The 20000-nt window shown below is 37.8% G+C and overlaps 2 protein-coding genes across 2 annotated transcripts in view; both read left to right on the plus strand.

Moving 5' to 3' along the window:
- The first annotated feature begins 3780 nt into the window (after positions 1-3780).
- Positions 3781-6686, plus strand: LOC137984539 (uncharacterized). The gene is made up of 3 exons (XM_068831706.1): positions 3781-3937; positions 4071-4081; positions 4380-6686. The coding sequence occupies exons 1-3, from the start codon at positions 3789-3791 to the stop codon at positions 5108-5110; spliced, it is 891 nt and encodes a 296-aa protein (XP_068687807.1). The 5' UTR covers positions 3781-3788; the 3' UTR covers positions 5111-6686.
- Positions 6687-10458: 3772 nt separating this feature from the next.
- LOC137984681 (trifunctional enzyme subunit alpha, mitochondrial-like) overlaps positions 10459-20000 on the plus strand; it is a 48722-nt gene continuing 39180 nt past the window's right edge. Inside the window, exons 1-6 of the mRNA XM_068831923.1 lie at positions 10459-10621; positions 12448-12480; positions 18374-18444; positions 19009-19050; positions 19725-19816; positions 19931-19961. Coding sequence (XP_068688024.1) covers positions 10540-10621; positions 12448-12480; positions 18374-18444; positions 19009-19050; positions 19725-19816; positions 19931-19961 — 351 coding nt within the window. The 5' untranslated portion in view covers positions 10459-10539. The remainder of the gene's footprint in view (positions 10622-12447; positions 12481-18373; positions 18445-19008; positions 19051-19724; positions 19817-19930; positions 19962-20000) is intronic.

The raw sequence follows: 20000 nt of genomic DNA on the forward strand, positions 1-20000 counted from the left end.
TTGGATACAAAATAACAAAGAGTATATTTTTAGATATTTGGAATACTGCCTGAGAGGCTGGAAGTTTTACTATTTTTCTTTTATGTTTCAGTTCGACAAATTTGCGGCTTGTTGAGTTGAAGTATTAACACGCACTATTGTCCAATGTGAAAGTTTGTTGGCTGGCAACAGTAAGACGCGTTGGACTGTAAATTCGTCTCGAGACAGTTTTTTGGCTCCGAGTTTTCTCAAATTAGCAAACGTGTAAGTTAACTGCATGATGAGGTACTAGGCCTAATATTTATATTTTTCAGTCCTACTTTTTATTAGACAGTCGAACAATACGACAATTGCCACAACTCCGAAATACAAGATCGTTCCACGAACTTTATCAAGAGCAGCCCCTGCTGCAGACACACACATGCACATACATACATATAAACATCAACTTTATTTATCTCTAAACTCAGTGTAGGCTTACAAAATTAGTGTTTTATCGCAAACGTGACTATCGAACCAGAAGACATCAGAGCAAACAATTCCTTACTCAAACTTGAATATATTTGAATGGACCAATCTTAGCATGCATGCATTTCCACAGATATTCCTTTACCCTAACTTAAATAAAGTGTTTGCAATTTTAATAAAAAGAGAAGTCGGACAAAAATCTAAAACCCTCAGTTGTAAAATACTTGGCAAACACATATTCATCAGTTGACTGAGTGAAATCTAACACTGAACTTTCATGTCATTAAGAGGAAAAACCTGATCTGGCTCCGGCGAGCGAGATCTACAACGAAATAATGAAAACAGAGCTCTTTTGAACTGTGGCATTTTAAATGCATATAACAATGGATTTATGAGAGAGTTTGCGTAAAATAAGCAATATAGGGAATATGTTAAATGGAACCTTGTTTGATGAGAAATGGTTTGTAACCATTCGCCTGAAGAAACGTAAGAACAATATGGAGAATTCCAATGGACAGCAATAGTATTACCGATACAATTGTTAAAATGAACAGTGTCTTGGTCAGTTTTCTTTCTCTATTGATGGCACATTGATGCTGAGGATGAGTTCCACAGTGAAGTTCAATAACGATGGACGAGTAAGAAAGAAGGATAATAGAAAGATAACCAATTAGGGACAAGGCGTATGCATCTTGCAGGGGAAAGAAAAAAGTGATATCTAAGCGATGTGCTGAAAAAGCGATGGCTGTATACAGGGGAGCTGTAAACCAAACACCCGTAACAGCTGCTCCAAACACCCTCTTTTTTATGAGGCGATGCTTGAATGGACAAAACGTTGCGTGCATCCGCTTCAAAGAAACAGCAACATGGCTTGTTACAGAGGCTGCTGAAAAGAACGACAAACTTGAAATAACTACTGAGATCTCAGATCTCCAAAAGGAACAATCGTTACCCAATACCTAAAGCTTAACGATCAAGTTGAATGGAACAAACATGATTGCAACAGCCAGGCTGATCACCAGGTACACACTACGCGGCCTCTAAGTGGCGCATTGACATCGACGCTTGGACGCTTATCTTTGAAAAGACAATTTTATGGGGAAACAGCTTCAGTTTCAACAGTGTTAACACTATGCACACATTTCTGGGTTGTTTTACCGAGTTTTTTCGCTAAATGTCTTGTGAAAGCACACACGAAATCATTGACTTTTGTTTACTTTCTTTCTTAAAGGATCCTTATAACTACCCAAAATGCTTCGATGCTGTTATACGTCCCTTTAACTGAGAGATCGAAAATAATTTATGTCTTAGTTACACGTTTGTCAAAGAGCGGAAATCGAAATGTGTCGACTGTGTTTAGGTTTCGAAACTTGGCTGTTTTCTATGAACGATATTTGCCAATAATTTGATTCATATGGACTTCATTCTTTATTTGTCGAGTCCTTTAAATTTTTTAGGTCCAAGTTCAAGATCACTCGCTCATGTCGCTCTAACCAACTGAGCTATGAAGCCACTGACGTTGGGAGCTGGTCATTTGTGGGTTCTAATGTTCCCGTGAGGAATGAATCAACGATGAAATTATATATGAAATGGATCATATATAAACTGTGGATATGAAATCAAGTGAAGATATGATCCTCGCAGTTATGAACGCAATTTTTGCAATTGCGTAAAGAAGCCTGAAAAATTCAGGACTTGATCGGGGTTTGAACCCGTGACCTTGCGATACCTGTGCAACGCTCCAACCAATTGAGCTATGAAACCACTGACGTTGGGAGCTGGTCATTTGTGGGTTCTAAAATTAATGTTCCCGTGAGGAAAGAATCAACGATGAAAGGAGGTCCTGAATTTTTCAGGCTTGTTTACGCAATTGCAAAAATTGCGTTCGTAACTGCGAGGATCACAGCTATTAATACAATGATTCTCTGTAGATTAAATCTTCGTTACAAGTAGGTAAAATTCAAACTATCCAACAGTATTATAGAAACTACAACTGACATAACGGTAAAAGTTTATAAGTGTAATGCTAAACCGACATGATCAATTTTTAAGTTTGGGTTTCAACCGCTCAATCTGGAAGCTCTCCTTGATTTTTAGTCGATAGAAAGAAGTAGTATTATCAATAATTTTGAAGCAAGTAACATCACAATTATCCCGACAATTTTTAGAAAAACTAAGATGCTTGAAAAAATGAGAATTTCCGCTGGTTTTCCTAAGGCCCTGTTTACAAGTAGGTAGGGTAACCCTAGTGAGTGGTTTCCCCTAGCACTCATACATTTCTTCTCTTTTTCATCGACGTGTTTACAAGGCAACTAAGGTTACCCTGGCGCTAGGGCAACCCTATGCGAGTGCTAGAGTTACCCTAGCTCTAGGGTAACCCTAGCTGCCTTGTAAACGCTCTGCTAGGGACAACTCGCCTACCCGGGACAACTTTTTAGCGGTTTTCATTGTGTTTGCGATGCTGGCGGTTACCAAGCACGCAAAGTTGTCCCGGGTGGTAGGTTAACGCCTAGTTTTCATATGTCGGGAAAATCCCAGACGATCGGGGATTTCGCAGTTTCCCAACCGTCCCAGATTTTGCCGACATATCTGCAAATCGCGAAACGGTTGTCCCAGATAAATGGAAAGTGCGCCAAACCAACAGCTCGCCAAACCTTGAAACTTGCAATTTCGAGGATTGGTAACGAGGTAAAACCATCGCCGACGTCTCCGACAGTACAAATTTGAGTTTTCATATGTCGGGAATGATCACCGACGATCGCAAAAGTCTGCGACACGTCGGGAAAATAGAAACGCTTCCTATTTTCCCGATTCGTCCCCGACCATCGCAGATTATCGGGGATGTCTACGATTTATGGTTTTCATTAGTCGGCAAAATCTGGGACGGTCGGGAAACTGCGAAATCCCCGATCGTCTGGGATTTTCCCGACGTATGAAAACTAGGCTTAACCCTACCTCTGAAATTTTGCTGGTAAACCCGGGCTATCTTTGACCCTTCTGCTAGGGTAACCTAGCAGTAGGGTTACCCCACCTGCTTGTAAACACGGCCTAAAAGGCAAACTTCCCGCCAAAAAAGCTGTGCGCGACTTTGGGCGCAGCTTACATGACGGTGGATCGGTTGTAGCCGTTTTTTATTTTCCGCATTCCGGCCGCGCAGACTTCATAGACTATCAAATGATATGAAAGGACCCTTTCAAATGGTTTCTGAATGTTAATTCTTCAGCGAAAATCATTTCAGGAACATCATCATACTGGTACAGCGGTTTACATTTCAGAAGATCCTCAACAGGTGGCAAATATCGAAGATCTCCGGTGCATGCATGGAGCTATTACTTATCTCAATGTTTTTTGTTGGTTTCTGGATGAACGTGAAGTTTGCGTTTCAAAGCAAGGAAAAGTGGTTCAACCTCTATGCTTTGAGAAATCTGGTTAAACTTCAGTTGACTTCAAATATATTTAACATTGCCAGACCTTCCAACCCCTATCACGGGCAAATCTGGAGGTTTTCAAAAAAAGCCCAGAAAAACCTGGAGATTAGGACCTCAAACCTGGAGACTTAATATGCGTCAAATAAAAACAACAACGACAGATTATTTGTTTCAGAGTATTCTTTACCTTATTAGTGCTCTTTGTTGTACTATTTTGCTGCTTTTTTCGCAGAGCTGAGAAGATTCTCATCAGGGTTGAAGTTAAAACACGGTGAGAGGGGAGGATCGCGGGCACAACGAGACACCCACGGCTGGAGACTGAGCCTAGCATTGCCGCCATTTCCCTCACAAATTAGTTTTGATGAATTCGGCTGTTATGAGCACAGATTTCTCGATATCCCTTCATGCCTTCCGGAATTGTTTGGCAATTTTGAGGCTTTCTGATTCACCGTGAGATTAAGAGGCAAAGCCGTGAGACCGTGAGTCGGCATCCCAAACCGTGAGTCTCACGGTCAAACCGTGAGGGTTGGAAGGTCTGCATTGCTATTCATCTTTTGCTAGTGATTCCTTGGCCTTACTTTGGATACACATTAAATCCAGGGAATTTCTTATGGACCATTAAGAATCCTGTCTTTTGCAGATTATTCATTGTGGTGGAAGACTTGATTTCGATATTCTGCTCGGTCAGTGCAGTTGTTATTTTTGGGACAAATCCAAAGATACAAGAATTAGGACAGGAAAGGATTCGGAAGATGGCTTTTTGTGCAAGCTGGTGCTGGATAAGTGTTGGCTTGGGCGCAATGTTTGTAAACAGTTTCAGAGAAATCGTTCCTCTGTTGAAACATGGAAACTGCCCTTCGCATCCTTTCATAATTCTTTGTGGTCGGAAAGAGATAAAATATCTGTTTACAACCTTTGCAATGTTATCATTTGTTTTGTTTGTTGGTATGCAACGCAGAAAAAGTCTGCGTTTTCCCGAGTGTGGGAATCATAAGAGCATAACGAATTCCTCCCTTAAATGGTTATGCATATCACATAACTTTTGCACCAGCTGTGTGCTGGCATTTGTTTTTTTGTACATACCAGTCTATATCTTCGGAGAGCCATTCTTAAGTGCTGTGACCTATAACTTAGGAAGACACTATTTTGATGTCACAACTCTAGCATTGAGTGTTAGTTTGCCAGCCTTCTGGGCAAATATTCATGCTAGCAGTGACAGCAGTGTGGTTGAATGAGGCTCTTCCAGGGTAAATTCCATCAAGCGACTTGGCCTAAAAGTAGCAACAGCACGACAAATGACCCCCCCTCCCTGGCAGGGCTTCTTGAATACAATGGTTTGGAATCCTCCTTTTGAGATCAAAGGCTCTGTGAGTCAACAATTGATGGGAATTTACTTGTGGATTGTTGTGTGACATGTTGTGTGACTCATTACATCAAAGCATTTGCTACTTATTTGCAACAATAAGGTAACGGCAGGTGTTTATGCTTGCTTGAGGACTTGCATTGGGGGACACTGTGACGTTAATAGTCTGTATTCCAAGACACAAGTGACGTTAAAACCCGGGGGAGGGGGGGCACTCCTATATATAAAAGACGGGGGCACTCGTTGTACCTTTTAGGGGTTAAAAAAGCTACGTCCTAGGGTGCTCAGCCTCAAAAGGTCCACAGCAGGAGCTTTAGTGGTACCTTTTAGGGTACATGCTTACCCTGAGGGCAGCCTGCTTTGTATGTTTGTTTTCATTCACAGAGCTATAAGGAATGACGACCCAAAAAAATAGAATGCGATATTTTTTTAAAGATTGCTTTTACAACAAAGCTAACAGTGTCTTCTTATTAAGACTGAAGGCAATTCTAAATGAAAGACCAGTTCAAAACAAATCTATAGACACTTTTGATTCAACATAGGCACATCTACTGTTAACCTTGTATGTGTGTGTCTGGAACACATGCTTATGGTTACAATTTTTACCATGTTAAAAATAATGTACGTTTCTTTTATACAAAACCATAAGCAACCAAATTGAACTCAATTACCCTCTATTCCTAGTAATTAATTAAAATTAAGAACAATAATGTAAGAGTTACATATAAAGCTTAATAAAATAGCACTAGTTAAGCTTAATAAAGAAGTAATTTGAGGGTTATATTCTTGTGCTCCTAACAAGTACCCAATTTATTTTTTAATCATTTTTAAAATGGTACTATGATCAAAAAAATCAAATCTCTTTTTTCTTTGGATTTCAAAACTATGTTAACTAAATACTAAGTGACCCTAGTTCTTTAAGCCTTAATTAAAAAAAGAGACCTTTTTATTTTAACTGAAATTTTCCTTTTTAATTGTCTGCCATTACTTACTTTAAAATCTTGGGAGAGCTGGATCAAGGAGAAAATGATGTTAAAGACTTTCGATGTGTAGTTTAAGAATGCAATGTGTTTGTACCATGACTGAATTAATATTCAGCTCAGGAGTTTCGGGCTTTCAGATTTTTAAACTCATGTTTTGCATACATAATAAACTGCATTTACACACTGAAATTTTAAGCTAATGAGTGAATGAAGTCACTTTTCCCTAGATCCAACCCGCTGAGGTTCAGTCGGTCAGTTTTGAATATGAGTAATGGCGGACTGTGAAATCCAAAACTTCCACTCAAAGTAAACAGCCTTTGGATAAAAATAAAAGCTCAAAATTTTGCAAGGCAGGTTTTAAGCAAACACACTTTCAAAATCTGACAACAAAAATGATGTGACTTTTTGATCATAGTACCACTTTAATATTATTGTTTCGTTACGTTTCCTTGAAACCTTGTTATAATGTAAGAAGGTGAAGTGTCTAACTTAAATAAAAAAATGAAAATAAAGTGTGAAGTTGAAAGATTCTCCTTGCAGGGTTTGGGATATTGACGGGGTGTGAAACTTGCATAAGAATGATGGGTGGCCTGTGTAGCAAGCATTTCTGTTGGGTTTTTGCATGGTCAAAACATCGAAAATGCCTGCTTCTCAATAGTTCTTTTCTGTGCCCCAGGGAAACGCTTGCTATGCAGGCTAAATGATGGGGTGCTCATTGTCCCTCCTCAGGACTAATTAGCTCCTTGGGTTCTCAAGAAAAATGCCTTGTTTTATTAGTCAGTGTATCTCATGGCAGTATACTTCAAGGTTTCAAGGTTTCAAGGTTTTTATTTGCCATGATTACATATAATGTATCCAATTTAATAAACAAAATACAAAAAATTGTAAAAAAGGCGAGGAAGCCCATAAAGAAACTATAAGAGCTTATGGAGCTATGGGCTTCCTCAAATTAGACTAAGAAATTAAGTTTAAGATAGCACTGGGACGTAATACAATATATTATTTAAAAGACGAAAGAGTGCACACACACACATTTATCCACAAAAATACAAAAGCGTAAATACTTCAAAGAATTTGATGCTACTAACGATAAAGAAGAAATCTTTTAAGGTTTTTGCAAAACTGAGCGGTAGATCCAGATGACTTAATTTGACTGTCAAGAGAATTGAAAAATTTAGGGCCTTGGAAGCGGATTGAAAATTTTCGTATATTAGTTCGAACTAATGGAATATAAAAATTGGAATTAGATGAGTTTCTAGTGTTATAAGGATGAATGTAATTAGCCAGTGTAAACATGTCATTAAATGAATTCGGAAGTAAACCTTTAGAGAAGAAAAACATAAACTTGCCTAAATGAAACAAAACAATATTACTAAATTTTAAAACTTCGAGATCTCGAAAAATAGGATCTGTATGGGAATCAAAGGGAACTTTAGCAACAATTCTAATTGCTTTCTTCTGGAAAGTAACTATTCTTTTTAAGTTAGAATTATAGGTCAGTCCCCACACAGAAACACAGTAAATTAAGTATGGATAAATTAAGCTATAATACAAAATACGAAGAGAGGCGGTAGAAAGGCAAAAACTTGACCTGTACAGGATACCAATGGACTTTGAACGGTCTGATACTTTTAATAAGATTTGAAGCATGTGGTTAAGTAATGTTAGCACCGGGTGGAGGTTGTGAAGGGGCTAAAGTCCCCGTTTCCCAAGGGAGGTGTGAGAAAAATTTTTGAAATCAGGAAGCTAAGAAATGCCATCTCTGGGGATTTGAGAGAGAAACACACAAGTTGCGTTTTTAAAATTTTAAACAGTAATTTTAAACAATTTGAAACATTTACTGTTTTAACAGTTTCGACTGAACAATAATTAATTGAATTGAGTTGCCAATTCCTTTTCTCCGAAAATCAAAACAGTGTAAACTATGTAGTGAGTACCCAACAATCAATATTTTATTGAAGATTGATTCCTGGATAGTTAGAACACAAATTAATGAAAGAGCTGTGAAGTGATCCTTGCACTTCTGTGGACAATTTAAGCGATTGTCTCTTGTAGAAAATTCGGGTGGCGTCAATGCAACTCAAACCCATGACCTGAAAGAGTGAAGTGATTCTCCCACTACCTTGACAATTCGCCCTTGTCACACGGCGGCCAAAAAAGCTTTGTTTTACCACGCCAAGCCTCGCAGTGGAAACCATAGGGGTGAGGCTTGGCGTGGTAAAACAAAGCTTTTTTGGTCTCCCGGGACAATATGGCCGCCGTGTGACGAGGGCGAATAGACCTCTTTACAGTTGTGTGCTTAGTTACCTGCCTTTAAATGAAAGTGAGGCTGGTGTTGACCTTATTATGATACAGACCTCCCTCCTTTTCTTATGTTAATGATGATGTTGTCATGCTAATTAGTAAGAGTTTGCCTAAGAAAAGCAGTGAGTTTTTTTATCAAAACAAGGTCAACACCAGCCTCACTTTCATTCATAGGCCAGGAAACTAAGCACACAACTGTAAAATATTTTACAGTTGTGTGCTTTGTTTCCCGGCCTATAAAAGAAAGTGAGGCTGGATGTGGTCTATTTTTCAGGTGTCTATAAGAGATGCAGGGCTGTCAACCCCCAAACTCTTCAACTCTTGAGAATTTTTAAAATTTATTTTATTTTTTATTAATTGGCAATATTGTTTACAGTACACACTAGTGACTACTTACAATAAATAAAACCTGAGACGCCACTGATAATGTTACCAGAAATAAGAGTGTCAACAAACTATTGGGAATTGACAGGGATGGGATAATAGATGACTTCATAACACTTGTGACATCAGTTCTGATGACTTAATTCCTACAGTATTGCGCCTTTTACGCAAAAAGAAACTACACTGTCACACGACCTGGGCAAAAGTAAAAAAAGTTGCGAAAAAGATGTTATTGGTATAATTTGCAACATTTCCTCAAATTCTAATCTGTCAATATAAATAGCAAATTGCTTGCAAGAACGGTTTACTTGAGTTTATGACGAAAATAAATGTTTGAATTTTGTTATTAGCGATGTTAATAAAATTATAACTAAAAAAAACACAGTATCAGAAAATTTTTCTGATTGTTGTGATCAGAGTGGATTCTCACTAGAAATGACAAACTGCTGCTATCAATCGTGAAATTTTAGATCGTAATCTTGAAATCGGGCCGATTCGGTCCAAAATTTGGAGTCTCCCAGATTATCTGGGAGTGGCATGACTATTCCCAAACCTTTATTTACAACAATGCTAACCTTAGGCCTAAACACTATCCCCACCCCTGGAATAGTCATGCCGTCCGGAAGAGTTGACAGCCCCAGGGATGCCAACCTCTGGAGATCTAACATCTGGAGATATTTTCCATCTGGTCTCCCCAACCCCCCCCCCCCCCCCCCACTATTAACTCACCCATTCCCCCTTTCCCCCAAAAAACGCACTCACCTACCCCTTCCCCCCAAGCAGTCCTTCAGAATACAAGAATAATCTATTTTGAACAGGAAATTTGCGGTCCGAAAACAAAGCACTTATGTCGATAATTTTTATTGGTTAAACGGAAAGATCTGATCAATCAATCATTTATATGGCTGTGATAACAAACAGAGCTTTGTTTTGTTCAGAGTAATGAAGAAATGCATCAACAAACAATGAAACGAGTTTGTAAAAATCAAATTTTTTCCACTTGGGGATACAATTTGAGCCTCCAATGGAGCAAAGTCTCCAGAGTCGTTTTTATCCGGGAGATTTGATGACCCGTACGGGAGACCGGGAGATTCATTCCGTATCCGGGAGAGTCTCCCGGATAATGTGGGAGAGTTGGCATGTATGCAGCCCTGGAGATGTACAATAAATCATTGCCTAAAATTGCCCAGATAAGAGGGAGGATCACTTGACTCAAATAAACATTTCTTTCATACACAAATTGATATAGTAAATAAAAACACCAAGAAAAACTTTAAAATTATGATCGAAAAAATTATGAGTGAGTGATGTGAATTTATATTAATTTTGTTGATAACGTTCTTGTAGCTGTCACTATTGTTCTTTCTCAAGCTCTTTTGATTGATTTAATGGAAATTATTTATAATACTCCAAGAATCATGGACTGTTCAAAGGTCATTCAAGGGCTTAGTGAACTGGGAACGGGACTGAACTTTGAGCCTATCCGCGCCAAGGGCATCACGGGCAAAACGTTACGTTGACAATTGCGCATGCGTGAATAGGCGAAAACCCCGCAGAAGTTTGAAGACGGGAGGTGAACAGGAATACCCAGTTAATGTGAAAGTTCCCGAAAGTTTTTGGAGTAATCGCAATGCTCTCTTCTGCTCTCCGGCTGGGAATTAGGCAGGTTTCAGTCTCCGCTAAGAGACGTCTTTTACCAACGATCAATGCAGGTGAGCCTATTGCTCTGAGACACTTTCACTTTTGTTGCAGAAGTTTTTCACGTGGAACTTACGGCATACTTCAAGAAAATTGACTTGATATTGTCTACTCACGATTGCTCTTTTATTCTTAAGTTTTTCGAGGTTTTCTTCCTTTTCCTTACATATTTGGGGAGATTAAGGCGAAGATTTTTTGAGAAGGAGAATATAAAGTGACTAGCAAACGAGAAAAGTGTGCTTTCCACAAAAGTTCTCGGAATTAAGCTTATGTGTACTTTTCTGTAAGATCGCCACACCAGCAGATCCACCCCCCCAAGCTACTCGCAAGAAAAGCTATTGTCTCTCTAAAAAAGTTTTATTCCAGTTGCTACCCCTTAGAATATTTAACCTTAGACCCTTACAAACAGAGATCTCTGTTCAAAGCTTTTGAGCTTTTATGCTTTTAAGTTGCTGCCATTTCAAGTTTGTACTTTTAAAACTTTCTTGTTCACGAAAAATGTACACTGACTTGGTGCCTTCTTGGCGACACGCAGGTTGAGAATAACTCGAATAATGCTGGCTGCCTGGTCATGTTTGTCCCACAGGCAGACAACCCTAAGGATGCGAGAGCGTGTGACGTCACGTTATTTTGAGACAGTTGTAACGGCCTTTTCAACTAATCGAGGAAAATGTTCCATAAAAAACTTCAAATCACAATGTTTCTTTTCAAAAACTCATTTTATGGACAGCCAGATAAATAAAGTTCACTCACCTACTATTTTCTGCGTTGTCCTGAGTGATTTGATGGGTTTTTGGGACGCTTCGATTTCCTCTTCAGATCACACGGGTCGTCACATACAATATAAATAGACAAGGCGTGCAACTTCAAACACCACTCACGGCCGAGTGCCTCCAGAATTTAGCCGAATTTCTCCCACTTCCAAAGGTCGCTTGCCTCCCAACTTTGGGCACGTAGAAAGTCGATAATTTTACTAGCATTGTGAAAAATCATCAAATTTACACAGCTCTGCAACCTCAAAATCCTGCTCGATTTTCAATCTTTGCTCAGGTTTTTGTTATTGCCAGATTATGTGGACAGAAGTCACGCACCACTGAATTTGATCAAAACAAATTAACCAATCAAAAAGTGCAGATTTTCCCCGAGAGGGACAAAATTGTAAATCTTTATTTATCTGGCTGTCCATAAAATGCGTTTTCAAAAAGAAACATTGCGATTTGAAGTTTTTTATGGAACATTTTTCCACAATTAGTTGAATCGGCCGTTACAACTGTCTCAAAATAACGCGACGTCACACGCTCTCACATCCTTAGAGTTGACTGCCTGTCCCGTTAAATTACCGTTATTGAAGTTAGCACCTGCTTTTGTAACAATAGAATGATACAATACAATAATAATAATAATAATAATACTATACAGTACTTTCTTTACCCTCTTGGTCACATAGAGCTAAGAACTCAGGCAAAACGTGTGGAAAAAGGATCTGTCGTCATGGGATCACTCAAATAGATTAAATTTATTTTAATAAACAATAAAATGAAGCCTGACAACAAGACTAGTATCACAACCTTGAAGTCATAAAAAAATTGAACCCAAAATTTCAATGTTATTTTGTCCAGCAGTGGGCATATGCACCTGTATGACTATTACGGAAATGGACTGAAATAGATGTATCTTTTAGGGTTATACAGTACAAATAAGCATGGTGGTCCCCTTTCATAAACATTTCCATCATCTTCTTGACTTATGACAAGAGGTCAGGGAATCCTCTTTATCCTGATAATTGAATTCTTCTTCTCTAAGAACAAAAACATTCACTTTTGTTGTTTTCTTGGCTTAGGGACTTTTTTCCGCTCCAACCAAACTGCAACAGGTGAGAAAAATAAATTCAACTGCAACGTAACCTGTTTTCTAAATATTTTCCCGTTCATTTGGTCAGTGATTGTGTACATGTAAATACAAGATACCAAATAATAAATTAAAATAAGAAAAAAGTTGTAGCTGATGTGAAAATGTGGATAATATCAATACATTACTAATAGACGTAACTTCAACGATATGGTGACTATTTTGAATTCTATTGTTGCAATAGTTATTATGGGATACCCAGGGGGAAATATAAATTAATTTGCCCCAGAGCATCTCATTATTATATTTTTAAAGAATAGAAATTAAAATGGCTGCCAAATCGTTGAAGTAGTCTATCGAAAGGAAACATTAATTGAAATCTGAGGTATCTGAAGAAAATCTCTTGAATTGGAGTACAGTACTGTGCAAATGTAAGTTGACAGTCCCTTGAAGCTCGATGCTCGAAACTCAATTCTCGATCCTCGATCCTCGATCCGCGATCGTGAAAAAGACATGTAATTTGATACTGAATGTCTGCAAATATTAAAGGCGGCCGCGTGTCAAAAGCTTTTGTCTAACGCTATTGTTTTGCTTTCGAGAAGTCTCACCTCACCTCGAGATTTCTCATCGAGATCCTCAAAAAAAATTTCGAGGGTCTCGAAACTCGATCCTCGATCCTGGAAACTGGAAACTCGAGCCTCGAGCCTCGAAACTCGATCCTCGATTCTCGAAAACATCTAGGATCGCGGATAGAGTTTCGAGTCAAGACTGTCAATTTACATTTGCACGGTACTGTAGCTATAGGAGTATTAAATATATTTAATGTATCCCTGGTGAAAATCTTTGAAGGATCTTTGAAGATCCTTAAAGACTCCTCAAAGATCTTTTTGAGGATCTTTCTAAGGATCTTTTCTCAAATCCTCAAGGATCCTACCTAGGATCCTTAAAGATCCTTAAAGATCTTAGCTTTTCTTGCCAAGATCCTCAAAGATCCTTGCCAAGATCTTCAAGGATCCTTGAGGATCTTCGAAGATCCTGTCCAATATCCTTGAGGATCTTCGAAGATCCTGTCCAAGATCCTGTGCAAGATCCTCAAGGATTTTTAAAGATCCTTACCAAGATCTTTGAAGATCATCAAAGATCCTTGAGGATGTTGAAGGAACCAACCAAAGATCCTTGGGGATCTTCAAAAACCATATCCAAGATTCTTAAGGATCCTCAAAGATCTGGTGCAAGATCCTTGAGGATCTTCAAAAACCCTTGCCTAGATCATGTGCAAGATCCTTGAGGATGTTTATGTTTAAATATCATTTAGGACTTTACAGGAACTTAGGCAAGATTATTAATTTTATTGTCCACCTTCTCACCCTGAATTGCCCTTATTGGACTGCAATTTGATGTACAAAATTATTTTATTTAAACACCTGGAAAAAGGAGCTTTCTTTCTGTAAAAGAGAAACTTCAATACATAAAATGCTTCATTTCTCTGTAAACTATTTATGTTATAATGCTAAGTATGATTGAAGTAAAATAACAACAATGAATCATGGGAAATCAATATCTGACTTTATTTGCTAGCATTCTTTATTGAACTGAATGAAAAACAGCCACACACTACGATTCTCACTTGAGTAAGATGCAAGTGAAGTTTGGTAAGGCTTATCCCCCTGGCTTGTTATCCAAAAATGTGCACTAACTCCTGGGTCAAAGGGATGGGAAGAATACAATAAAAATCTAACAAACCTGAACAAATGATGTATTCATTTGACTATTGTTTTTCACAGACTTGACGTGGATCAAGTTGCCTTTGACAACATTGTTGTTTTAACATTGAAACTCTGTGACAACTTTGCTCACATCTTATTCAACTGACAATCATAGTAGCTTTTGAAGTTATTTGGTCACATGGTTATCCATTATAAATTAAAAGTCTAGCTGCATACAGTAAACCAATTTCTTAAAATTACCTATAATATGACTTGAATGTATATTAATAATCATAGAAACAATAGAGAAAAAATATAGATACTCATACAGTTTTTATCAAGTACTCATTAATATCAAAGATATGGCTGGGAATATTCAAAATATTTTCACAAACAGCCATTTTTATCGAGAAAATGTTTCTTAAAAATAAGACAAAAATCTTAAATTGTAGCCTAGAAAAACAGCAAAATAGAAACATTGCAAGTACAAGTACATGTACTACAACAATAACGTTTGATTTTACCTAACACATTTGTATTTATTTTATTTTATCTATCTTTTTATTACTAATTTTTTTCTTCACTCAGTATTTGGTGCTATTGTCGGCTGAGGCTGCTTTTTGAGAACTGTTTCTGAATATTTTGCAGTTATGTATATGCATCCTGAAAGAAGAACAAAACCATAAGGGCAGGGCTCGAAATTGCGACCAATACAGTCGCATTTGCGACTAAATTTTTCCCTTTGCGACTTAAATATCTGGAGAAGTCGCAAATTTGCGACTTGTTGTCACCTTCGCTCTTTCGAAACAAAAGGGTTAGCAGTTGCCACTTTGCCGCTACTTTTGCTAGAATAAATTAATAAATGCAAAATTATTTTGTTTCTCGCCGTGAATTTTCTCTGAAGATAGCGTAATTGTCGGGTAATTTAGCTGCGACGTTACGTGCACAGCTGCATTCCTTCGATCATTCGCCATTTTCAGCGGTTTCTTTACACACAAGTATTGCGGGCTCATATTTTTGCTAAACCGCTTACAACACAATGTAGCGCGGCCATTTTGCAACTAAAATTTGCGAAATTGCGACTAAATTTTCGTATCTTATCGCAAAATGCGACTGGATTTTTTCGTTAATTTCGAGCCCTGAAGGGCAAATTACTCATATTGATTATCATGAATTCCGCATGTACTCGCAAGTCATGCTGTGGAAGTGAAAATAAATGTGCATCACCTAACCTTTAATTTGAAAATTGCTATGAACCTCAGACACGTAAGAGAATCGAAGGGATCCTTTGCCAATCATATAATTTGCAACAACCACTCTTTGATGTAAACCTTATTAAGTAATCTCGTCAAAGATTTACCTATTTTTTACAGTATTATAGCAAGCAAGGCGAATTATAATCCTTGCCTGTACATGTCAAATTATTTTGGGACTTGAAGTTTGAAAAGTTCGAATTTCGGCTAACTCAATGTTGTACGTAATTAAAATCTTTTCGGAATAAAACGCTTTTTTCCAGTATTTCCATATAATTTTAAATGTGAATGCTTCATTGTCATGCAAATTAAACACAAAGAATCTTAACCCCAAGAGATTTGAATTGGTTGAGTTAGCCGAATTAGTCTATCGTCATTTTTAAGGACAATAAGTCATCAACTCAAATATTATCTGCTTATAATTAGCGCCTACCTTTGTATTTGGATTGCTGTACGCATTTCCACGTTTTGAATCAGTAATTAAAGGATAAAACAATCATGAATCATAAGATTTATGCTCCTTGATTCAAACTTAGAATAAAACCGCCGAACTGTAAGAGGAGACATCGTTGGTGACTGCTGACCAAAAGGAAAATGGCTCACTAGTTTCCAGTCTTATCTCTCGCATGTTATCCAAGATGGCGGAGGATTACAACCCTCCAATTCATCTGACTGTATTTTAAAGAAAAATTGAGCAAAAGTCATAGCAGACTCATTGAATTAACCCTTAAAGGAATGTGAAAAGATACTGATCGAGCCGATTCGTCACTAAAGTCTCTAGATGTGGCCCTGAATTCTGTATTTTAGCCCTGGAATTTTTTTAAAGGATTACGTGCTGACACGGATCTTTCAAGGATCTAAAACGGATCTCTAGAGTGATCTTGATCCTTCAAGGATAAGGATCTTATAAGGACCTTTATAGGAGTGAAGTGTATAAAATCCCTTAAGACCCTATGAGGTATTACGTACATGTACCCTCAAGCATCGTTAAGGCACCAAACTTTGAACATAAAAATAATCACGCTGTTTGGATCCTTGAAAGATCCTATGAGAATTCTTTGATATTTCGAGAGTATATTGTTTCACATTGCTTCTGGCCCGGCCTGCAGCTATAACGAGTTCATCAAACAAGGTAACCTGTCACTGATATTTCCGACAATCAATGGATTACATCAGAATAAACGTTTTCTTTTTAATTGATTCGTGCACAGCGTGATTATTTTTATGTTCAAAGTTTGGTGCCTTAACGATGCTTGAGGGTACATGTACGTAATACCTCATAGGATCTTAAGGGATTTTATACACTTCACTCCTATAAAGGTCCTTATAAGATCCTTATCCTTGAAGGATCAAGATCACTCTAGAGATCCTTTTTAGATCCTTGAAAGATCCTCATAGGATCTTTCAAGGATCCTAACAGAGATCCTTTCAAGATCACTTGAAGGTTCCTTTTAAGATCCGTGAAGGATCCTCGTAGGATCTTTCAAGGATCCTAATAAAGTTCCTTTCAAGATTACTATAAGGATCCTTTTAAGATCCTTGAAGGATCCTCATAGGATCTTTCAAGGATCATAACAAAGATCCTTTCAAGGTCACTTTAAGGATCCTTTTAAGATCCTTGAAGGATCCTCATAGGATCTTTAAGGATTCTGATAAAGATCTTTTCAAGATACCTCTGAAGATCCTTTTAGGATCCTTGAAGGATCCTCATACAATCCTTGAGGATCTTTCAAGGATCCTTTTAAGGTTTCTTTCAAGATCACTATAAGGATCCTTCAAAGATCCTCAAAAGATCCTAGTATGGTCTTTAAGGATCCTGTCAAAGATTTTATTAAGATCCTTTCAAGGATCCTTTTAAGATCCTTGTAAGATCCTCAGCCACTCTTTGAGGATCTTCAAGGAGCCTTTTGAGGATCTTTCCAAGATTTTGTGTGAGGATCTTGGTAAGATCTTTGCAAGATCCTGATAATTTCCTCAAGGATCTTGATGAAGCATCCCAAGAGTCCTCAATGTTAGAAAATCTTTGAAGATCCTTTAAAGATCCTTCAAGGATCCTGTGAAGATCCTCATCTTTAAAGATCTTTGTCAGGTCTTTGAAGATCTTTGAAGATCTTTAAAGATCCTTTAAGGATTTTCACCAGGGATGTGCTCCCAACTGTGTGGCTTCATAGCTCAGTTGGTAGAGCATTACACTGGTATCACAGAAGTCATGAGTGCAAATCCCATTGAATCCACCTGAATTTTTCAGGTGTGTACATGTATAACTTAACATTATAAGTACAATTGCATACATTGTCCAGCTACTAAGTGTAAGGATCACTTCCGGGGGTGCGGTGGGGGACTCCCATATAAAAAGGACAGGGGTGCTCCTCATACCTTTCAGGTGTTAAAGAGCAGTGTTGGTACCTTTTAGGGTGAAAAACATTTGATGCCACGCCCACAAGACAGGATCTTGGTACCCCCAGGGATCACTTCTCCTTTGCGAGTATTAACAAATTAGACCAATCATTGCAACCTTTTAAAACCCTTTCCAGTCTGAGGGGCCCCCATTGACAAGTAGAATATTATTATCTGGCATTAGACAGAGTAAAATCTGTAAGTGTCAATCTTGGGCAGGAAAGGGTTAAGCCTGGGAATTGAAACCCAGGACACTGGGAGAAGGCAAGTTCGTCTAATGCTGGGGGAAGTTTCTTCTCCTTGATGCAGTAAAATTTCAAATAATATTGTTCTTGATGGTCATTCAGTTGGTCCAATATAATCAACCAGTACAATTACATGTACATCTTTGGTCCCAAAAGACCAGGCCTCGGTTGTTCAGAAGGTGGATAACGCTATCCTTCAGGTAAACACTAGCAAAACCAATTGAGGTATCCAGTGGATAGCGATTTATCTGGTGGATAGCACTATCCACTCTTCGAACAACTGGGGCCATATGTTTTCTTGCTTTTGGTTTTGAAAGGAGACAGCTGTGTCAAATGTGATGTCACAGATGGAGTGGCCATTGTTAGATTTGATACGCCTGGATCAAAGGTATTGTGAATCTCATACTTTTCATTACCCAACTTGAGTAAGTAACCCATGGATTTGTTACAGAAAAACTTGCTAACTGTCAATAGCTTCATGACAGTGTTAATGACTCAATGACAATGACAATAACAGTTATTTATTTCACCACTCAGTAGTAAGACTGAATTACAATGGGTAACACTGTGACCGTCGTGGTTACAATGCCATGGAAGCTACTGTAGTGTCTGTTCTCACATGTTCACAGACAACAAGGACTGAAATGATGTTGTTTAGGAGCTGATTGAGGCAGCACTATACGTTACTTACATGTATCAATTTCAAATACATGTACATGTACCTTTGGAGTGTAGTTACAGCAGGTGGTCATGGTGCAATCAAATGCGGCCAAGTTCAAATCTGACTTGCATATCAGGGAAAAGTCCAATAATGATAATTATTATTAAAGACAACCTTTAATTAAGCGTGAATTTTGTTACATGTGTATGTAGCTTGTTGTGTCAATAAGAATGACAGCTTTATGTATTTGTATCGAAATTCATTTTGTTTACATTAATTTTTGTAAAACAGGTCAATGTCTTATCAGAAAACTTTACAAGGGATCTGGCAGAGGTACAAAACTGGTTGATTGTTGTTGCTTTTTTTATCATCATCTGTGCTATGATTCTAATAGTACATAATGTGAAGCATCCATAGTGCTGATTTCATTGCTTAGGAAATACTATTCTGATTTTTTTAGGTTTGCACATACACATTGTACAAACAGCAGTTGGTCTAGAGTGTGTGTTACCAGAAAATTTTCCTACAGTGTTTTGTGAATATTTTAACTCCTTGAAATTTCACTTCCAACAGGCAGCCTGCACAACTTTTCAAAATTAATTGATCCTATCACAGAAAAAAAAATGGAGAAAATAAATACAAGTTGCATTAAGTTGACAAAACTGGCAGTCATTTTGTTCTGCTGTCAAATTTGTAACAGGCGTGGCTATACCGCTGAGCTGACATCATTCACTGATTTATACTTCAGTTATACTAGTCTTGGCTGCTCAGTCTACATGTACAGTGTAATATATGGCTGCACTTGCTTATGATGTGATTGGCTGATTTGATTGTATAAATTATGTCTTGTCATGTGTTGCATTTTCTGTTTTTATAGTACTTTATCTAAAATTGCTCTTTGATAACCTAAAAACAGCTACATAATTATACAATGTATGCTTGCAGTGCTCTGTTATGACAATTGTAATTTTTATGACTTGATTGTGGTACTGTATTGCTTTTGTCAGGTTATGCAAGGTGTAGAATCAAATCCTGATGTCAAAAGTATTGTATTGTTGTCAGCTAAACCAGGCTGTTGGATAGCTGGAGCAGACATCAAGTAAGACAAAGCAATGTAATATCATGACCATTTTTCCTTCTTTTAGGAAGTAAATCTTTTCTTCTTCTTCTTCTTATTGTTTTTATTGATAATTATAATTTTTGCATTTTCCAGTATGCTGAGTGGCGGTGACACTGCAAAGAAGGTGCTGTTATCTTGACGTTTACCAGTACTTAATTAATGG

The sequence above is a fragment of the Montipora foliosa genome, chromosome 14, assembly GCF_036669935.1.
Source record: "Montipora foliosa isolate CH-2021 chromosome 14, ASM3666993v2, whole genome shotgun sequence".
NCBI classification, from domain to species: Eukaryota; Metazoa; Cnidaria; class Anthozoa; order Scleractinia; family Acroporidae; genus Montipora; species Montipora foliosa.

Bases quoted from the DNA above. Each gene is read 5' to 3' on its own strand.
- LOC137984539 (XM_068831706.1), top strand. From the start codon at position 3,789: ATGTTTTTTGTTGGTTTCTGGATGAACGTGAAGTTTGCGTTTCAAAGC.